General features: G+C 42.1%; 1 protein-coding gene across 2 annotated transcripts; it reads right to left on the bottom strand.

Moving 5' to 3' along the window:
• Window positions 1-4,915: 4,915 nt before the first annotated feature.
• LOC124033218 (ubiquitin-associated domain-containing protein 1-like) lies at window positions 4,916-15,432 on the bottom strand. 2 transcript variants are annotated; one of them, XM_046345181.1, is made up of 10 exons: window positions 15,034-15,432; window positions 14,198-14,318; window positions 14,007-14,080; window positions 13,679-13,783; window positions 13,160-13,262; window positions 9,228-9,336; window positions 7,005-7,263; window positions 5,662-5,748; window positions 5,315-5,453; window positions 4,916-5,115 (listed from the first exon to the last, which is right to left on the bottom strand). In XM_046345181.1, the coding sequence occupies exons 1-10, from the start codon at window positions 15,169-15,171 to the stop codon at window positions 5,000-5,002; spliced, it is 1,251 nt and encodes a 416-aa protein (XP_046201137.1). In that variant the 5' UTR covers window positions 15,172-15,432; the 3' UTR covers window positions 4,916-4,999. The 2 variants fall into 2 exon arrangements, with proteins under 2 accessions (XP_046201137.1, XP_046201136.1); XM_046345180.1 differs by having other exon boundaries at window positions 4,917-5,115; window positions 13,679-13,786.
• Between the last annotated feature and the right edge of the window lie 1,330 nt (window positions 15,433-16,762).

Below are 16,762 nucleotides of genomic sequence, written 5' to 3'. Positions count from 1 at the left end.
GTTTTGATGTCTTCACTATTATTTCTACAATGTAGAACATCAGAAATAAAGAAAAATACTTGAGTGAGTCGGTGTGTCCAGAATTTCAACTGGTACTGCATATATTTTATGGAATGGGGTGCCATTTGGGACGGAGCCCAAAATAATCGGTCATGTTGATTCATCAAAAGCAGTACTAGCGAGTCGGAGTACACACTTACTATAAATTGTACAAATATATAGAATAAAGATATAGCCTTACTAACTCATTTCAATTCACACATTTCTGACACACTAATCAAATATATTTTTACAGGTCTCGCTTATTGCACAGAAATGCACTATTATTACAGGTCTATCTTATGACAAAGGCAAGTCATTGCACAGTCAATAATAAGTGCATGTTTTGGTTAAACAGCTCACATCTAATTTACTCTCAAAAGAAGACTGGCCCACTATTCAACTAGCCGTTTCACTTAGCTCAGTATACCACTGCATGTCAAATTCTTCAATGCATTGGCTTGTATGTTTATACTAAGATACCTTGTTTCGTTGCAGGAAGGAATGATATACCATCACACAATCAACACACTTCCACTAATGTGACATCTGTGGATAATAAATTTCCCCTGAAACCTATCATATATATATATATATATATGTAGCCTGGTCCCTGATCTGTTTGTGCTCTTGCCAACTCCAACGCTCAGTGTCATTTTCTGCTCTTGAAATCCTTGGGCGGCCCGCGTCAGCATCCAAACTGTGTAAAAAAGATAAACAGGCCGGTTGCGCCCATTGTCACGTCCACCACCTAATACACTTTTTGATCCTGAAAAACCCCTGCAATCAGTGAAAAGGAGTTGGTCTAATGGCACAAACAGACAGCCACTCCGACTAATCAAACCGCACATTGTCAGAAAATAGGAGTACATTTGTTCCTGGTGTAGTGAGTTGTTTTAAGAGCATTGAGACCAGGCGCAGAATTAGAACACGATAACATTCAGAGCACAATGACAACTAATTATTACATACAGTACCAGTCAAAAGTTTGAACACCTACTTATTCAAGGGTTTTTATTTTTACTATTTTCTACATTGTAGAATAATAGTGAAGACATCAAAACTATGAAATAACACATATGGAATCATGTAGTTGCCAAAAAAGTAGCCACCCTTTGCCTTGTTGACAGCTTTGCACACTCTTGGCATTCTCTCAACCAGCAACCATCAGGTAGTCACCTGGAATGCATTTCAATTAACAGGTGTGCCTTGATAAAAGTTAATTTCCGGAATTTCTTTCCTTCTTAATGTGTTTGATCCGTTGTGTTATGACAAGTTAAGGGTGGAATACAGAAGATAGCCCTGTTTGGTGAAAGACCAAGTCCATAACATGGCAAGAACAGCTCAAACAAGCAAACAAACAGTCCATTACTTTAAGACATGAAGGTCAGTCAATTACGGAACATTTCAAGAACTTTGAAAGTTTCTTCAAGTGCAGTCGCAAAAACCAAGCGCTACGATGTAACTGGCTCTCCCAACACAGGAAAGGAAGATCCAGAGTTACTTCTGCTGCAGAACATAAGTTCATTAGAGTTACTTGCACCTCAGATTGCACCCCAAATAAATGATTCAGAGTTCAAGTAACAGACATATCAACATCAACTGTTCAGAGGAGACTGCGTGAATTAGGCCTTCATGGTCGAATTGCTGCAAAGTAACTACTATTAAAGGACACCAATAAGAAGAAGAGACTTGCTTGGGCCAAGAAACATGAGCAATGGACATTAGACCCGGAAAATCTGTCCTTTGGTCTGATGAGTTCAAATTTTTGGTTCCAACCGCTGTGTCTTTGCGAGACGCAGGGTAGGTGAACGGATGATCTCTGCATGTGTGGTTCCCATCGTGAAGCATGGAGGAGGTGGTGTGATGGTGCTTTGCTGGTGACACCGTTGGTGATTTATTTAGAATTCAAGGCACATTTAACCAGCATGGCTACCACACCATTCTGCAGCGATACACCATTCCATCTGCTTTGCGCTTAGTGAGACTATCATTTGTTTTTCAACAGGGCAATGACCCAACACCTCCAGGCTGTGTAAGGGCTATTTGACCAAGGATATTGATGGAGTGCTGCATCAGATGACGTGGCCTCCACAGTCACCCAATCAAAATGGTTTGGGATGAGTTGGACCGCAGAGTGAAGGAAAAGCAGCTCAGCATGTAATGTAGAAAATATTTAAAAAATAAAAATAAAGAAAAACCCTTGAATGAGTAGGTGTCCAAACTTTTGACCTGGTACTGTAGATATATATATATATATTTAAATCAAGACCATTACCAAGACAAACTTGACCTCAGACACTAAAAAGACAGCACGTAATACACTTTTCTAAAAGAAAGTTGCCATTAAATAAATATTTGGGAGAAGGACAATGTCCTCCTTTACTTTCCCAATTCTTTGAGTAGTGTCACACTGACTCACAGCAGGCAAACCACTAGGCTCCCAAGGTTGAACACACAGAGAGAGATTGTGAGCGAAAGTAAAATATAAAGTCAGTGTGTCTGACCACCCAAATCCACCTGTACCTCCACACTAAGTCCTGGACTTAATGTGATAAGCACAACCATTGCCATCACAGCAAGTGCATCCCAATACTTCCTACAAATCTAAAAACATCAGATTTGTGGAGGCATGGACGAGAGGGAGTTTCAACCACATTTCTTACACCAGTCATTTCCTTTTCAACCACAGAAGGGAAGTGAACAATTTAGAAGGAAGGAGAGGTTAACTGGAACATAGCCATAACCTGGGGTTTAATCATTCAGGAAGAATGGAACATTACACAACTTTAAGATAGAAACACGTAATTTAGAACAGACCTTATTTGTCACAGGGAATAATCAAATCGGATCCACTCTATACATTACATGTCTATCTACAACCTTTGGAACATTTTCATGTTCTGAAAAAACCTCTGGTTAGTACTGAACACTCATTTCATCATCACGCAACAGTTTGATGCATGTTCACTTGCAGTCTGACTTGTCTTCAACCAAATTATACAGGCTGCCTGGAGTCATTCAACTCAAGCTAGAAACATTCACCTTTGAGGAAATTAAAACAATTTATGGAGACAAATTAAACTAATCAATCTTTGAAAATGGCAAAAGGGAATGTTTTTGAAGAGTAAATATTGGTTTGATGCCTGATGGTCTTTTTTTGTACATGGATAAATTGATCAAATAAATCATGTGCGTCATAACTATAAAACGGTCATTTTTAAAATGTAAAAAAAATAATAATTGTAATAATCATGTTAACATAGTTTTGAACAAGTTTTTCTGTGGTATAAATAAATATGTCTTTTACACTCCCCTCTTCTCCGGCTTTGACTTTTCAAGGCAAAAAACAATACTTGTCACAGCCATGTGCACACTCACACAAGCAAGCTCACCCCACACACAAGCAAGCTCACCCCACACACACACACACACAAGCAAGCTCACCCCACACACACACACACACACACACACGCAAGCTCACCCCACACACACACACACGCAAGCTCAGCTCCCCCACACACACACACGCAAGCTCACCCCACACACACACACAAGCAAGCTCACCCCACACACACACAAGCAAGCTCACCCCACACACACACACACACACACACACACACACACACACACACACACACACACACACACACACACACACACAAGCTCACCCCACACACACACACAACACCCCACACACACACACACAACACACACACACACACACACACAAGCTCACCACACACACACACACACACACAAGCTCACCCCCCCACACACACACACACACACACACACACACGCAAGCTCACCCCCCACACAAACACACAAGCTCACCCCCCACACACAGCTCACACACACACAAGCTCACCCCCACACACACACACACACACACAAGCTCACACCCACACACACACACACACAAGCTCACCCCACACACACACGCAAGCTCACCACACACACACACACAAGCAAGCTCACCCCACACACACACACAAGCAAGCTCACCCCACACACACACACAAGCAAGCTCACCCCACACACACACACACACACACAAGCAAGCTCACCCCACACACACACACACACACACAAGCAAGCTCACCCCACACACACACACACACACAAGCAAGCTCACCCCACACACACACACACAAGCAAGCTCACCCCACACACACAGACACAAGCAAGCTCACCCCACACACACAGACACAAGCAAGCTCACCCCACACACACAAGCAAGCTCACCCCACACACACAACAACACCCACACACACACAAGCAACCCCACACCCACACACACACAGGCAAGCTCACCCCCCACACACACAAGCAAGCTCACCCCACCCCACACACACACAGCAAGCTCACCCCACACACACAAGCAAGCTCACCCCACACACACAAGCAAGCTCACCCCACACACACAAGCAAGCTCACCCCACACACACAAGCAAGCTCACCCCACACACACAAGCAAGCTCACCCCACACACACAAGCAAGCTCACCCCACACACACAAGCAAGCTCACCCCACACACACACACACAAGCAAGCTCACCCCCACACACACACACACAAGCAAGCTCACCCCCACACACACACACAAGCAAGCTCACCCCCACACACACACACACAAGCAAGCTCACCCCCACACACACACAAGCAAGCTCACCCCACACACACACACACACAAGCAAGCTCACCCCACACACACACACACAAGCAAGCTCACCCCACACACACACACACAAGCAAGCTCACCCCACACACACACACACAAGCAAGCTCACCCCACACACACACACACAAGCAAGCTCACCCCACACACACACACACACAAGCAAGCTCACCCCCCCCACACACACACACACACACACACAAGCAAGCTCACCCCACACACTCACACACTCACACACTCACACACTCACACACTCACACACTCACACACTCACACACTCTACGTGCGGTTGAGTGTCTGGAAGATTCTGGAGATCTGCAGCATGACTGGCCCAGTCTCAGGGTCATTCATCCATTGGGTGCTGTTCAGAGGGTTCTCCAACATGTCCTCAAACGCTACACACAAACAGAAGGTTTTAGAGGGTTTTAGAGACTATACAACAATTCAATAAGTAGCCTCGTCTGAGCCAGAACGGCCCATAGGACTGAAGCATGTTTCTGTAGCGTGATGCTTGATGAACAGGTCCACCCCTTCCCCTTATCCTCTGAGCTTTGTTATTTTTAACTGAACAATTTGTTTTTACTCCAAACCTACCCAGCAGTGTTTTGGGATTGGTGAGGCCCAGCTGGACCACAGGGTTCTCCAGGATGGCCTGGAACAGAGAACTGTTGATGTCGATGCCTTTATCCAAGTCCTCCGGAGACTGCTTCCTGTCCCCCAGCAGCCACTCGCACTGTGGGTTTAGATCGGTGAGTTAACTTCTCTTAAACTAGGACGGTCAATGTAGAAACAGTTCTCATTCCAAATGACAACATGGGTAAGAGCTGTAAAAAGCAGTCCATTCATAGAAGACAGGAAGCAATGACTTATTTTGTTACTCAATAAGTGTGTGCTTCATTTCCTTTGATCCTTTATTCCTCAGTGTGGACAGTAAAACCTACTGCAGCATCCTGTTGGTTGTTATTGACTCTCAGGGCATCGACCACTTCCTTCTCATCAAAGCCCATATCCATCAACGCAATGACAGCCTGCAGAGACAAAGAACGATACGGAGTTAGTTTATCATTACACAGTCATTCTATAAAATAACCAATAGTTTATCACAGTTTGAAGCCAACATTCAGTAAGGGAGTAGCAGAGACACAGTTTACAACATTTTAGGTAAGCTAGCTAACAGTTATATACACAGTGTACCAAACATTAGTAATTGCTTGTTCCAGGTGAAAGCTATGATCCCTTATTTATGTCACTTGTTAAATCCCCTTCAATTAGTTGACGGATTCTGTTCAAATGTAACATGTTTCATTTTAAACTATAGTTTGTTTGATTCTTGTTTAGTGAATAATCATTAACAAGTGAGTATTAATGGAGTTCAGGCCATGAAACTGTGTGTATGCTAATTTGGAAAAGTTGACCTAATCAGATAAGAGGAAATTGCCTAGGATCAGTGAGCAGGGTCAGGCGGAGGACAATGAAGATGGACGAGGTGTGATTCTGACATCAAGCTAAACAAAGAGAGGACCGTGGACATTCCACAGTCCAGATATGGGATACTCATTAGGGGTCATAAAATGTATAGCTGGGGTGGTGACTAAAAGGAGAGAAGAGTATAAGATGTGTCTAAAAATGTATGCATTCAGCTGACGGCATCCTTGGTAATAAAATATTAACTTCTCTTGAACTTTTGATCTCAATTCCAGGCTGCATCACATCCGGCCGTGAGTGGGAGTCCCATAGGGCGGCGCACAATTGGCCCAGCGTCGTCTGGGTTTGGCCGTCATTGTAAATACAAATTTGTTCTTAACTGACTTGCCTAGTTAAATAAAGGTTCCATAATTTATTTTTATTTTTTACAATTCCTTATTGCAAGGAGGTTGCAATAGCAATGGGGAGGAGACAGGTTAAAGGATTTTAAGCCTTGAAACAATTGAAACATGGATTGTGTATGTGCACATGTCAAGAGGGTGAATGAGCAGGACAAAAGATTGAAGTGCCTTCCTTTGAACGGGGTACGGTAGTACGTGCCAGGCGCACCATGGGCCAGCATCCCTGTGAAACGCTTTCGATATCTTGTAGAGTTGAGGCTGATGAATTGAGGCTGTTCTGAGGGTAAATTGGTGTGCAACTCAATATTAGGAAGGTATCTTGCCTGGTCACAGATTTGTTTGTCGTCTTGCCAAATCCTTCAGTTGACTATTCAGTACAAACAGATATGGGACCAGTCTAACATGTAACAGTTTTAGCTTGGTATATCCCAGGGCACTGGGACAGAGAGAACACTCACCCGTGACTCAGGCCTGAACTCTCTTTTCCTTCGGATTCTCTTGAAGATCTCAGTGAGTTCGTCCTGCCTTGCGGCGGAATCTGTGTTAGTCTGGGAGACGGTGCGGAGGAGGTTTGGAAATGAGGCAGAGATAGAGGGGATCAGGGGTGGTGATGTGGCTCCTACTGCTCCTGGGGTGCCCTGGCCGGGCAGGGTGGTGTCCACCGTGGGGTCGTCTACGTGCTCAATCAGCCACTCCATGGCCTGGGTCACTGACATGCTGCAGGAGAGGCAGTGAGGGAGGGGCATGGATGAATTTGTTGTTTCAGACTCATCGGATCAGACTGGACTCACTTGTTGTGATGGATAGAATCACAAGCTAAGTGTCTAATTGATTCTTTATAGACTTCACTGATATGACCACTGACCAGTATCATTGACTCAGACTACACTCCAGGGCAGTGGTCCATCCTCAGTGAACTCTAGAAAAAAATACATGTATGTCAGACATTTATTATTTTTGGATAAAACTATACTAAATATAATCACCTCACCAAATAATCGATTAAAACACTATTTTGCAAAGAAGTTCTACAGTAGCCTCAACAGCACTCTGTAAGGTAGCGCCATGGTGTAGCCGTAAGACAGCTTCCATCCTCCTCTGGGTACATTGACTTCAACACAAAACCTAGGAGGCTCGTGGTTCTCACCCCCTTCCATAGATTTACACAGTAATTATGACAACTTCCAGAGGACTTCCTCCAACCTCAGAGCTCTTGCAGCATGAACTGACATTTTGTTTACCCAATCAAAGGATCAGAGAATTAATCTAGTACTGAAAGCATAAACTACAGGTAGCTAGCACTAGTGTATAAAATGTGGTGAGTAGTTGACTCAGAGAGAGAAAGACAATAGTTGAACAGTTAAATTAATTTCTTCCAAAATGGAGAAGCGAGAGAGTAATCTCACTTTGCTAGCAAATGCAGCTAGCTAGTTTAGCCTACTGAACACCCTGCTCAAACAGAGGGATGCTATGTTAGCTAGCTGGCTTTGACTTTCCAACAACACTGGAAGTCAGGGTAAGCTTTTGGTTTTTACAAATGTATTGCCACCAGGGCTGCCGGTGTAACAGCTTAGTGACTATACAGTACACTAACATTACTGCATGATTGTAGCGGGTTTACTAACACGTTAGTTCAATTAGCTATGCCGACTATGACGTTACTTTAGCTAATATGGTGACAATGATGTAGGCTGAGTGTAGCGGTTTGGCTTGGAAAGGTTTTTTCTCAGCTGATGTGTTGCACATTGAAGTCCACAAGCGAAAGGGAAGGAGGTGAGAGGAGGAGAGTGTATAGATGCGAGAAGGAATACAACGTGGCAGTTATGAAAGCGAACTATGTTTATGTGCGACTGGGGGTGAATTTATTCTGACGATTCTGTTGGAAAATGTTTCTTAAAAGGAAGCAAACGGAACAAAAACGACTATAAACGTAGCTGAATTTGTCAATTAAAAACTTTTGTTTGCAACTGTTGGACTAATGATTACACCCTATATCAGCTAGATGCAGGCAAGAGTGTGCAAGGCAGTATTTAAATGACAGTCTGTCTGTCTATGTATCAAAACGAAAAAAAAAAGTGTCACTGTCACCCTAAATTTGGTGTCTCGCCCTGTGTGCACCTACGTTGTAAACTTTTATTCATAGGCTAGGATGTAGCAACCTCATGATGGGTATAGGGAAAATTTGAGTATCATGTGGCAGCCTAAACCTATATGCTGTAATAGAAATAAGGCCATGCTCATAAAATAACAATCTTCCCTCATCTTAAACACTACAGTTTTTTTTGCTTCGCCTAGAAAAGTATTGAGCGAACAGCCAAATAATTTGTTTAGGTCCAAACAATGTTTTCAGAGGGCAGGGTTCATTTTTGGGATGGAAAAACATTCTGTGTTGTTGTATATAGAAAAAACTAAACCGTTAGTATCAAGTATGTAAAAATATTAATGGACCTATATATTTTTAAATAACTATTTGAGAAATAAAAATCACTCAAATAAAAGCTAGACAAAAACAATGAATTCAGGAGTATTGGGCCAAGATAGCACTAACCATGAGCTGAGCATGCCCATTGCCACACCCCCGCCACGCCCCCTTTTGATTCAGAAAAAACCCTGCACTCCTTGTGTCAGTGATTATCTCATTTGACTTCAGGTGGTGATAAGTATTATTGATTGTGACTCACTGGTTGAGCCTGAGAGCTTTGATGGCTCTGCTCTCAGGGAAACCCATCTCAGTCAGCTGCTGAAGGGTCGTCTCATCCACCCGGTCCTCCTCCTCCTCATCCAGCATGGCTGACAAACCACACACACAATATTAGTGAATAATAGTATAACTATAATAATACTTCATGCCATGGCATTGCTACTGACTGCCTTGAAGGGAATTCTAGAGCGTGCATTATTTAAGTGATAATGCCCGAGAAGCCGGTGTTTGAGGGATATATTGGCAAACCGTGCCAATATCTCCTCCAAACACCGGCTTCTCTGGCATTATCACTTTATACAAAGGGTTACCGAAATATATATTTGTATTTTATTTTATTTTGATGAATTTATTCCAACTATGTAATCATTCCACAAGATAAAGTACTGACACAAATCTAGGGTTGCTACCCAAGCTGGCTGGTCGGTCGTTCGTCCTATCGGTTCGGTTGCCAGAGATATGACACAGTCATTTAGCCTTTTTGTTCTCTATCTACAGTTGAAGTCGGAAGTTTACATACACCTTAGCCAAATACATTTAAACTCCGATTTTCACAATTCCTGACATTTAATCCCAGTAAAAATGCCACGTCTTAGGTCAGTTAGGATCACCACTTTATTTTAAGAATGTGAAATGTCAGAATAATAGTAGAAATATTTTATTTCAGCTTTTATTTCTTCCATCACATTCCCAGTGGGTCAGAAGTTTACATACACTCAATTAGTATTTGGTAGGATTGCCTTTAAATTGTTTAACTTGGGTCAAACATTTTGGGTAGCCTTCCACAAGCTTCCCACAATAAGTTGGGTGAATTTTGACCCATTCCTCCTGGTAGGGCTGGTGTAACTGAGTCAGGTTTGTAGGCCTCCTTGCTCACACACGCTTTTTCAGTTCTGCCCACGATTTTTCTACGGGGTTGAGATCAGGGCTTTGTGATGGCCACTCCAATACCTTGACTTTGTTGTCCTTAAGCCATTTTCCCACAACTTAGGAAGTATGCTTAGGGTCATTGTCCATTTGGAAGATACATTTGCGACCAAGTCTTGAGATGTTGCTTCAATATATCCACCACGTCTTGAGATGTTGCTTCAATATATCCACATAATTTCCCCTCATGATGCCATCTATTTTGTGAAGTGCGCCAGTCCCTCCTGCAGCAAAGCACCCCCACAACATGATGCTGCCACCCGTGCTTCATAGTTGGGATGGTGCTTTTCGGCTTGCAAGCCTCCCCCTTTTTCCTCCAAACATAACAATAGTCATTATGGCCAAGTAGTTCTATTATTGTTTCATCAGACCAGAGGACATTTCTCCAAAAAGTACGATATTTGTCCCCATGTCCAGTTGCAAAACATAGTCTGTCTTTTTTATGGCGGTTTTGGAGCAGTGGCGTCAACCATGCTGAGCGGACTTTCAGGTTATCTCAATATAGGAATAGTTTTACTGTGGATATTGATACTTTTGTACCTGTTTCCTCCAGCATCTTCACAAGGTCCTTTGCTGTTGTTCTGGAATTTATTTGTACTTTTCACACCAAAGTAGGTTCATCTCTAGGATACAGAATTAGTCTCCTTCCTGAGTGGTATGATGGCTGTGTGGTCCCTTGCGTACTATTGTTTGTACAGATGAACATGGTACCTTCAGGTGTTTGGAAATTGCTCCCAAGGATGAACCAGACTTGTGGAGGTCATTCAAAAAAGAAATCCTGAGGTATTGGCTGATTTCTTTTGATTTCCCATGATGTCAAGCAAAGAGGCACTGAGTTTGAAGGTAAGCCTTGAAATATATCCACAGGTACACCAATTCACTCAAATGAGGTCAATTAGCCTATCAGAAGCTTCTAAAGCCATGACATTATTTGTCATTTTCCAAGCTGTTTAAAGGCACAGTCAACTTAGTGTATGTAAACTTCTGACCTAATGGCATTATGATACAGTGAATTATAAGTGAAATAATCTGTCTGTAAACAATTGTTGGACAAATTACTTGCGTCTTACACAAAGTAGATGTCCTAACCGACTTGCCAAAACAACAGTTTGTTAACAAGACATTTGTGGAGCGGTTTAAAAACAAGTTTTAATGACTCCAACCTGAGTGTATGTAAACTTCCGACTTCAACTGTATTGGCGCAACCCAGTCGTTCGTTCCAAATGTTCCATTGCCATACTGGCTGGCAACGTTCTTATCCCATGCTTGCTAGCTATTCAACTACGGCTAACTTACAGTCATGTCAAACAGTGCAGCCAGAATAACAGCTGCACTTGCATTTGTTTAAGCTTTTTAGTGATCTTTTTTGGGACACATCCATAACAATGAGCTAATGATGTGCGATTTCACCTGGCATAGAAAATGTACTCTCATCTGGACATTGTTGTTCAGAGGAGCTAGCCAACAACACAGCTATCACAATCACTTCAAACTGAGCTAGAAAGACTGCTAACTAGCTGCACTTCATTTAGCTTTACCTGTTAATTGACATTACTTTGTATCCATAAAAATGTATGCTGATTCATGATTTCGACTGGCTGAGAAAAGCTGCCTGTCTGTCTCAAATTTGAATACTGAAATGTTGCAAATGTCAGAAAGCAAGATTTATACAAATCTCCGCTGTTGAAAACTAAATGTTAGTCTAAAAGAAAGGTGAGATAATGTCTAGATTCTTTTTATAGTAGAGATCAAGTTTATAAATTGCCTGGCTGGGCTGATGAGACACGGGATTGCGCAGTCAGATGGAACAGAGTAAATAGGCATTTTAACGGCATAGATGTAGCCAGTGGTAACTTGTGGAATAGACACCGACTGCAATGCAGTTTTAACCAATCAGCATTCAGAATTAGACCCACCCGCTGTATAATTAAGCGATAAGGCACGAGGGGGTTTGGTTTATGGCCAACATACCACTGATAAGGGCTGTTCTTAGGCACGATGCCAGCCCACAAAGCCCAGAGGTGCCTTCTTGCTATTATAAACTGGTTACCAACGTAATTAGAGCAGTAAAAATAAAATGTTGTCATACCCGTGGTATACGGTCTGATATACCACGATTTTCAGCCAATCAGCATTCAGGGCTCGAACCACCCAGTTTATAATTCCCTATAATGCACAGTATAATTCAGTGGCTATGAAATTCATACTTACATGTTCTGTTTGAGCTGCTTTTGAAAGCAAAAGTTCATTTGAAAACATTATTGGCATTGTTGAATTAGATTTTCATAATAGCAAGCTAGGACTAATGCTTTGGCCATAGAAATCAGAATCAAATCATACTGATTTCTATGGATTTGGTTAGCTGAGCTAGCAAGTCTATTTGTTTGGTTACCAAGGCAACTACTATAGATATCTAGTAAACTTGCTAGCTACTTCAGTGGATGTTGAACACATTTCTAGCATCAAATGTGTTAAATTATAGCCATGGTATATAATAGGGATAATCAACTTTGGAGCTCTAATGCGCACTCTGGAAAATAATTTAACTCTGTGTAAGGTGAGTTCCACGTCGCACATTATTTTCCAGAGAACGTAGTTGATTATCGCTTACATAATGCACTATTCTGTCACTTATACATAAGCTCATTGACAATATGACTGTTACAGCTTCAACTTGTTGTTCATTAAAAAAACATCAGGTAGACGTTGGGGCGGCAGGTAGCCTAGTGGTTAGAGCGTTGGGCCGTAACCGAAAGGTTACTCGATCGAATCCCTGAACTGACAAGGTAAAAATCTGTGGTTCTGCCCCTGAACAAAGGAATTAACCCACTGTTCCCAGGCCATCATAGTAAATAAGAATTTGTTCTTAACCGACTTGTCTAGTTAAAAAATAAAAAATAAACTAATGCAAAACCAGTCTCTTAGCCCTGCAAGGCAGTTACCAAAAACAATCTTTAATAATGAAATAATGTCTGCAAACTGTACCATTGGCCTTTTTGAAGAGCTCCACAGCATCGGGGTTCAAGGCGAGAAGCTTCTGGGCCACTTCAATGAGAGAGACAAGGATTTTCCTGAGCTCCGTCTGAAACTGATGGAAAATGTATTTTATTTGTTTATTTAACCAGGAAGTTCCAATGAGGTCAGAAGACCTCATTCCCAAAGAACCTCATTCTTAAAGAGAGGTTATTCATTCTGGTTTATGTGTATATGTGTTTATGTGTATAAACCAGAATGAATAACCTCTCTTTAAGAATGAGGTTCTTTGGGAATGAGGTCTTCTGACCTCATTGGAACTTCCTGGTTAAATAAACAAAATCTTAGTATCGGGGATCTAGAATAGGCTTAATATGACCAAATTCACTCATTTTAATATGTCTCTGATAAGTTTGCAGGCGACATTTTAGGACTATAGTTAAATTTCAGTACAATAGTCAGTGGAAAGCTCCTGAAGTGCTTTGAACTATGCATTCTGACAGGTTATTTACTGTATTGTGCTGTACTTACATCTCTGATGTTATGCTGGGTGACAGTGCGGTCTGTGTGGCGGGTGGACAGGCCGGCGGTGGCCTTCAGGATGGCATCTTTATCTGGAGCCTTGTTATCCTGCTTCTTCTGACAGACAAGGAGGAAACACACATTAAGATAGTTGCAAACAGTACAACAAGTTGGACGTAATGCGTTTCTTGTTGTGTTGTCCCTGGTTCTTGCAGTCTTAGCATTTCATTAAACATTTTTGTCTGATGATCGGTGCCTATTGAGTTTAAGTGCCGAGTTAGATAAGCCACAAACCAATACAATTAGGGAGAGTATTTAAATCTGTTGTTTGGCCTACCTTTTCCTCTGCAGTTATGTCAGCTATTTTCAGCGGGGGTGGCAGTGGTCTCTTCTTTATCAGTAGAAGAAAATCTAAAACCAATGGAAAACATTCACTTAATGGCATGTAGTAGCATTGAACATATCGGCTGTTTGATTGGAAAATATTAACATTGAGACAACTTCAAACCTTTAAATACATAGAAGTACCTTTATCTTTTAGATTTTCATCTGCAACCGTTTTAGTTTCTGTGAGGATCCTTTCCGTGGCAGCATGGACAAGTTTATGGTGTGTGATTGTTTTGGGGTCTTCGAGGCTTCCATGTACATACTGCAAAAAAAACAACCACCCCGCCAAAAAATAATAATCCCATCGACAGGAACAAATAGCAGTACTTTTACCCTGGTAATTATATTACTGTTGTTTTTATTTAACCACGCAAATAATTGTTAATGGATAGGCTAGCTAGCCCTATATCAACAGCCAAACATATTTCTAAAGGTACCAGTAATTTCTGCATTAGCTGGGTCTCTTACTGTCTAAATTTGTACTAGGAGGATGCAGTGCAGAAAGAGACTGGCAGCCATATGGGGTAGGCTAGCTGCATGCGGGGCATCACACTGGCACTTACAGACGAATCAAGTGTAAAAATGGGTAGCCCTAAATAGCAACCGTACAGTATAGTCAGTGGAACAAATAAGGAAAACTCAGAAGGCAGGAGCCTAGGAACAAACAGAGTAACTTAACATACATAGCTACACCAACAGACACGAGCATTTGGGCTATGCTAGCTATCACATTTTGCCAAGGAGCTCATGGGGTGCGCCTAGTTTGCAGGGATTCTAGGCTCGCTAACTTGTGAATCAACTTGCTAAATTATAAATATCAGTATCAACCCAGTTACTCTAAATACGGAATGACTGACACCGACATTGAGTATTTCAACTAGGGCTGCAAACATCGGCGACACAGTTACACAACTACGTTACAATTTCATCCGGGCAAACACCAATCAATGAGCAAGTAAGAAAATAAACAAGCATACATGTTTCAAGCACTTCTCTTTGAGTTGTTCGATAGTGGTATCCTCTGTTACTTCTTCCAACCACTCTGTACCCTCCATAGTACAAATGTGGATTTTTAATATTTTTCCAGCGAATATCTTCTCTTCTTGCACAAACATAGCTGTAGTTGTGTGTAACTATATAGCTAGCGAGCCAGTTCAGTGATGGCTACGTTAAATTTGCTAACATTAGCTAGTGCCTTCGAAAAACAGCGACAATAGTGTAAACACCTACACTTATGATTTTCAAACAGTTTGATCGGACTTCAATGCTATAGCATTGTGCTGTTAATTTCGCAAAGAGTTGTTTATCTTTCTCCAAGAGCCGAGCAACTTGCCAAGTATACTATTGTGTTGGTTATGATTAACCTTTGAACCTAGGCAACGTTTGTCCCTGTGCAAAATGGGAATTGTAGTTGTTTTAAATTGTGTAGTTTCGCGCTCAGCATTTAGCTGAGCTGTTAATCCTAAAATGTACCACCAGAAGAGGGAGACAAAGCCTGCAGTGCCTGGGCCTACGACACTGAACATAAAAATAAATGCAACATGTAGCAATTTCAAAGATTTGATTTACAGTTCATATAAGGAAATCAGTCAATTTAAATAAATAAATTAGGCCCTAATCTATGAATTTCACATGAATGGGAAAAGGTAGAGGTGTGGATCAGAAAACCAGTCAGTATATATATATATATATATTTAACCTTTATTTAACTAGGCAAGTCCGTTTAGAAGAAATTCTTATTTACAATGACGGCCTACCCTGGCCAAACCCTCCCCTAACCCGGACGATGCTGAGCCAGTCGTGCGCCGCCCTATGGGACTCTCGATCACGGCAGGTAGCGATACAGCCCGGGATCGAACCAGGGTATGTAGTGACGCCTCTAGTACTGAGATGCAGTGCCTTAGACCGCTGCACCATAACCTAGTATATGGTGTGACCATTATCCTCATGCATCTCCTTCGCATAGAGTTGATCAGGCTGTTGACTGTGGCCTGTGGAATGTTGTCCCACTCCTCTTCAGTGGCTTTGCGAAGTTGCTGAATATTGGCGGGAACTGGAACATGCTGTCGTACACGTCAATCCAGAGCATCCCAAACATGCTCAATGGGGAGTATGTAGGCCATGGAAGAACTGGGACATTTTCAGCTTCCAGGAATTGTGTACAGATCCTTGTGACATGGGGCCGTGCATTATCATGCTGAAAGATGAAGTGATGGCGGCACGACAATGGGCCTCAGGATCTCGTCACGGTATCTCACGGTATTCAAATTGCCATGAATAAAATGCAATTGTGCTCAATGTCCGTAGCTTATGCCTGCTCATACCATAACCCTACTGCCACCATGGGGCACTATGTTCACAACGTTGACATCAGCAAACTGTAACGGCATTCGTCAGTTGAAGGAGAAGCGGACCAAAATGCAGCGTGGTGGTTACTCATGTTCTTTAATGAAGAATAGCGATACATGAAATAACTATAAATAATACAAAATGACAAACGAAACGCAAAAACCTATTACAGCCTATCTGGTGAACACTACACAGAGACAGGAACAATCACCCACGAAAACACTCACATAATATGGCTGCCTAAATAGAGACAACGATAAATCACCTGACTCTGATTGAGAACAGCCTCAGGCAGCCATAGACTAAATAGTCACCCCACAAAACCCCAAGACTAAAAACACACCACAATAACCCATG

The sequence above is a fragment of the Oncorhynchus gorbuscha genome, linkage group LG04, assembly GCF_021184085.1.
Source record: "Oncorhynchus gorbuscha isolate QuinsamMale2020 ecotype Even-year linkage group LG04, OgorEven_v1.0, whole genome shotgun sequence".
Classification (NCBI taxonomy): Eukaryota; Metazoa; Chordata; class Actinopteri; order Salmoniformes; family Salmonidae; genus Oncorhynchus; species Oncorhynchus gorbuscha.
The sequence above is the reverse complement of the archived record's forward strand: the minus strand, read 5'-3'. Positions and strand labels throughout refer to the sequence as shown.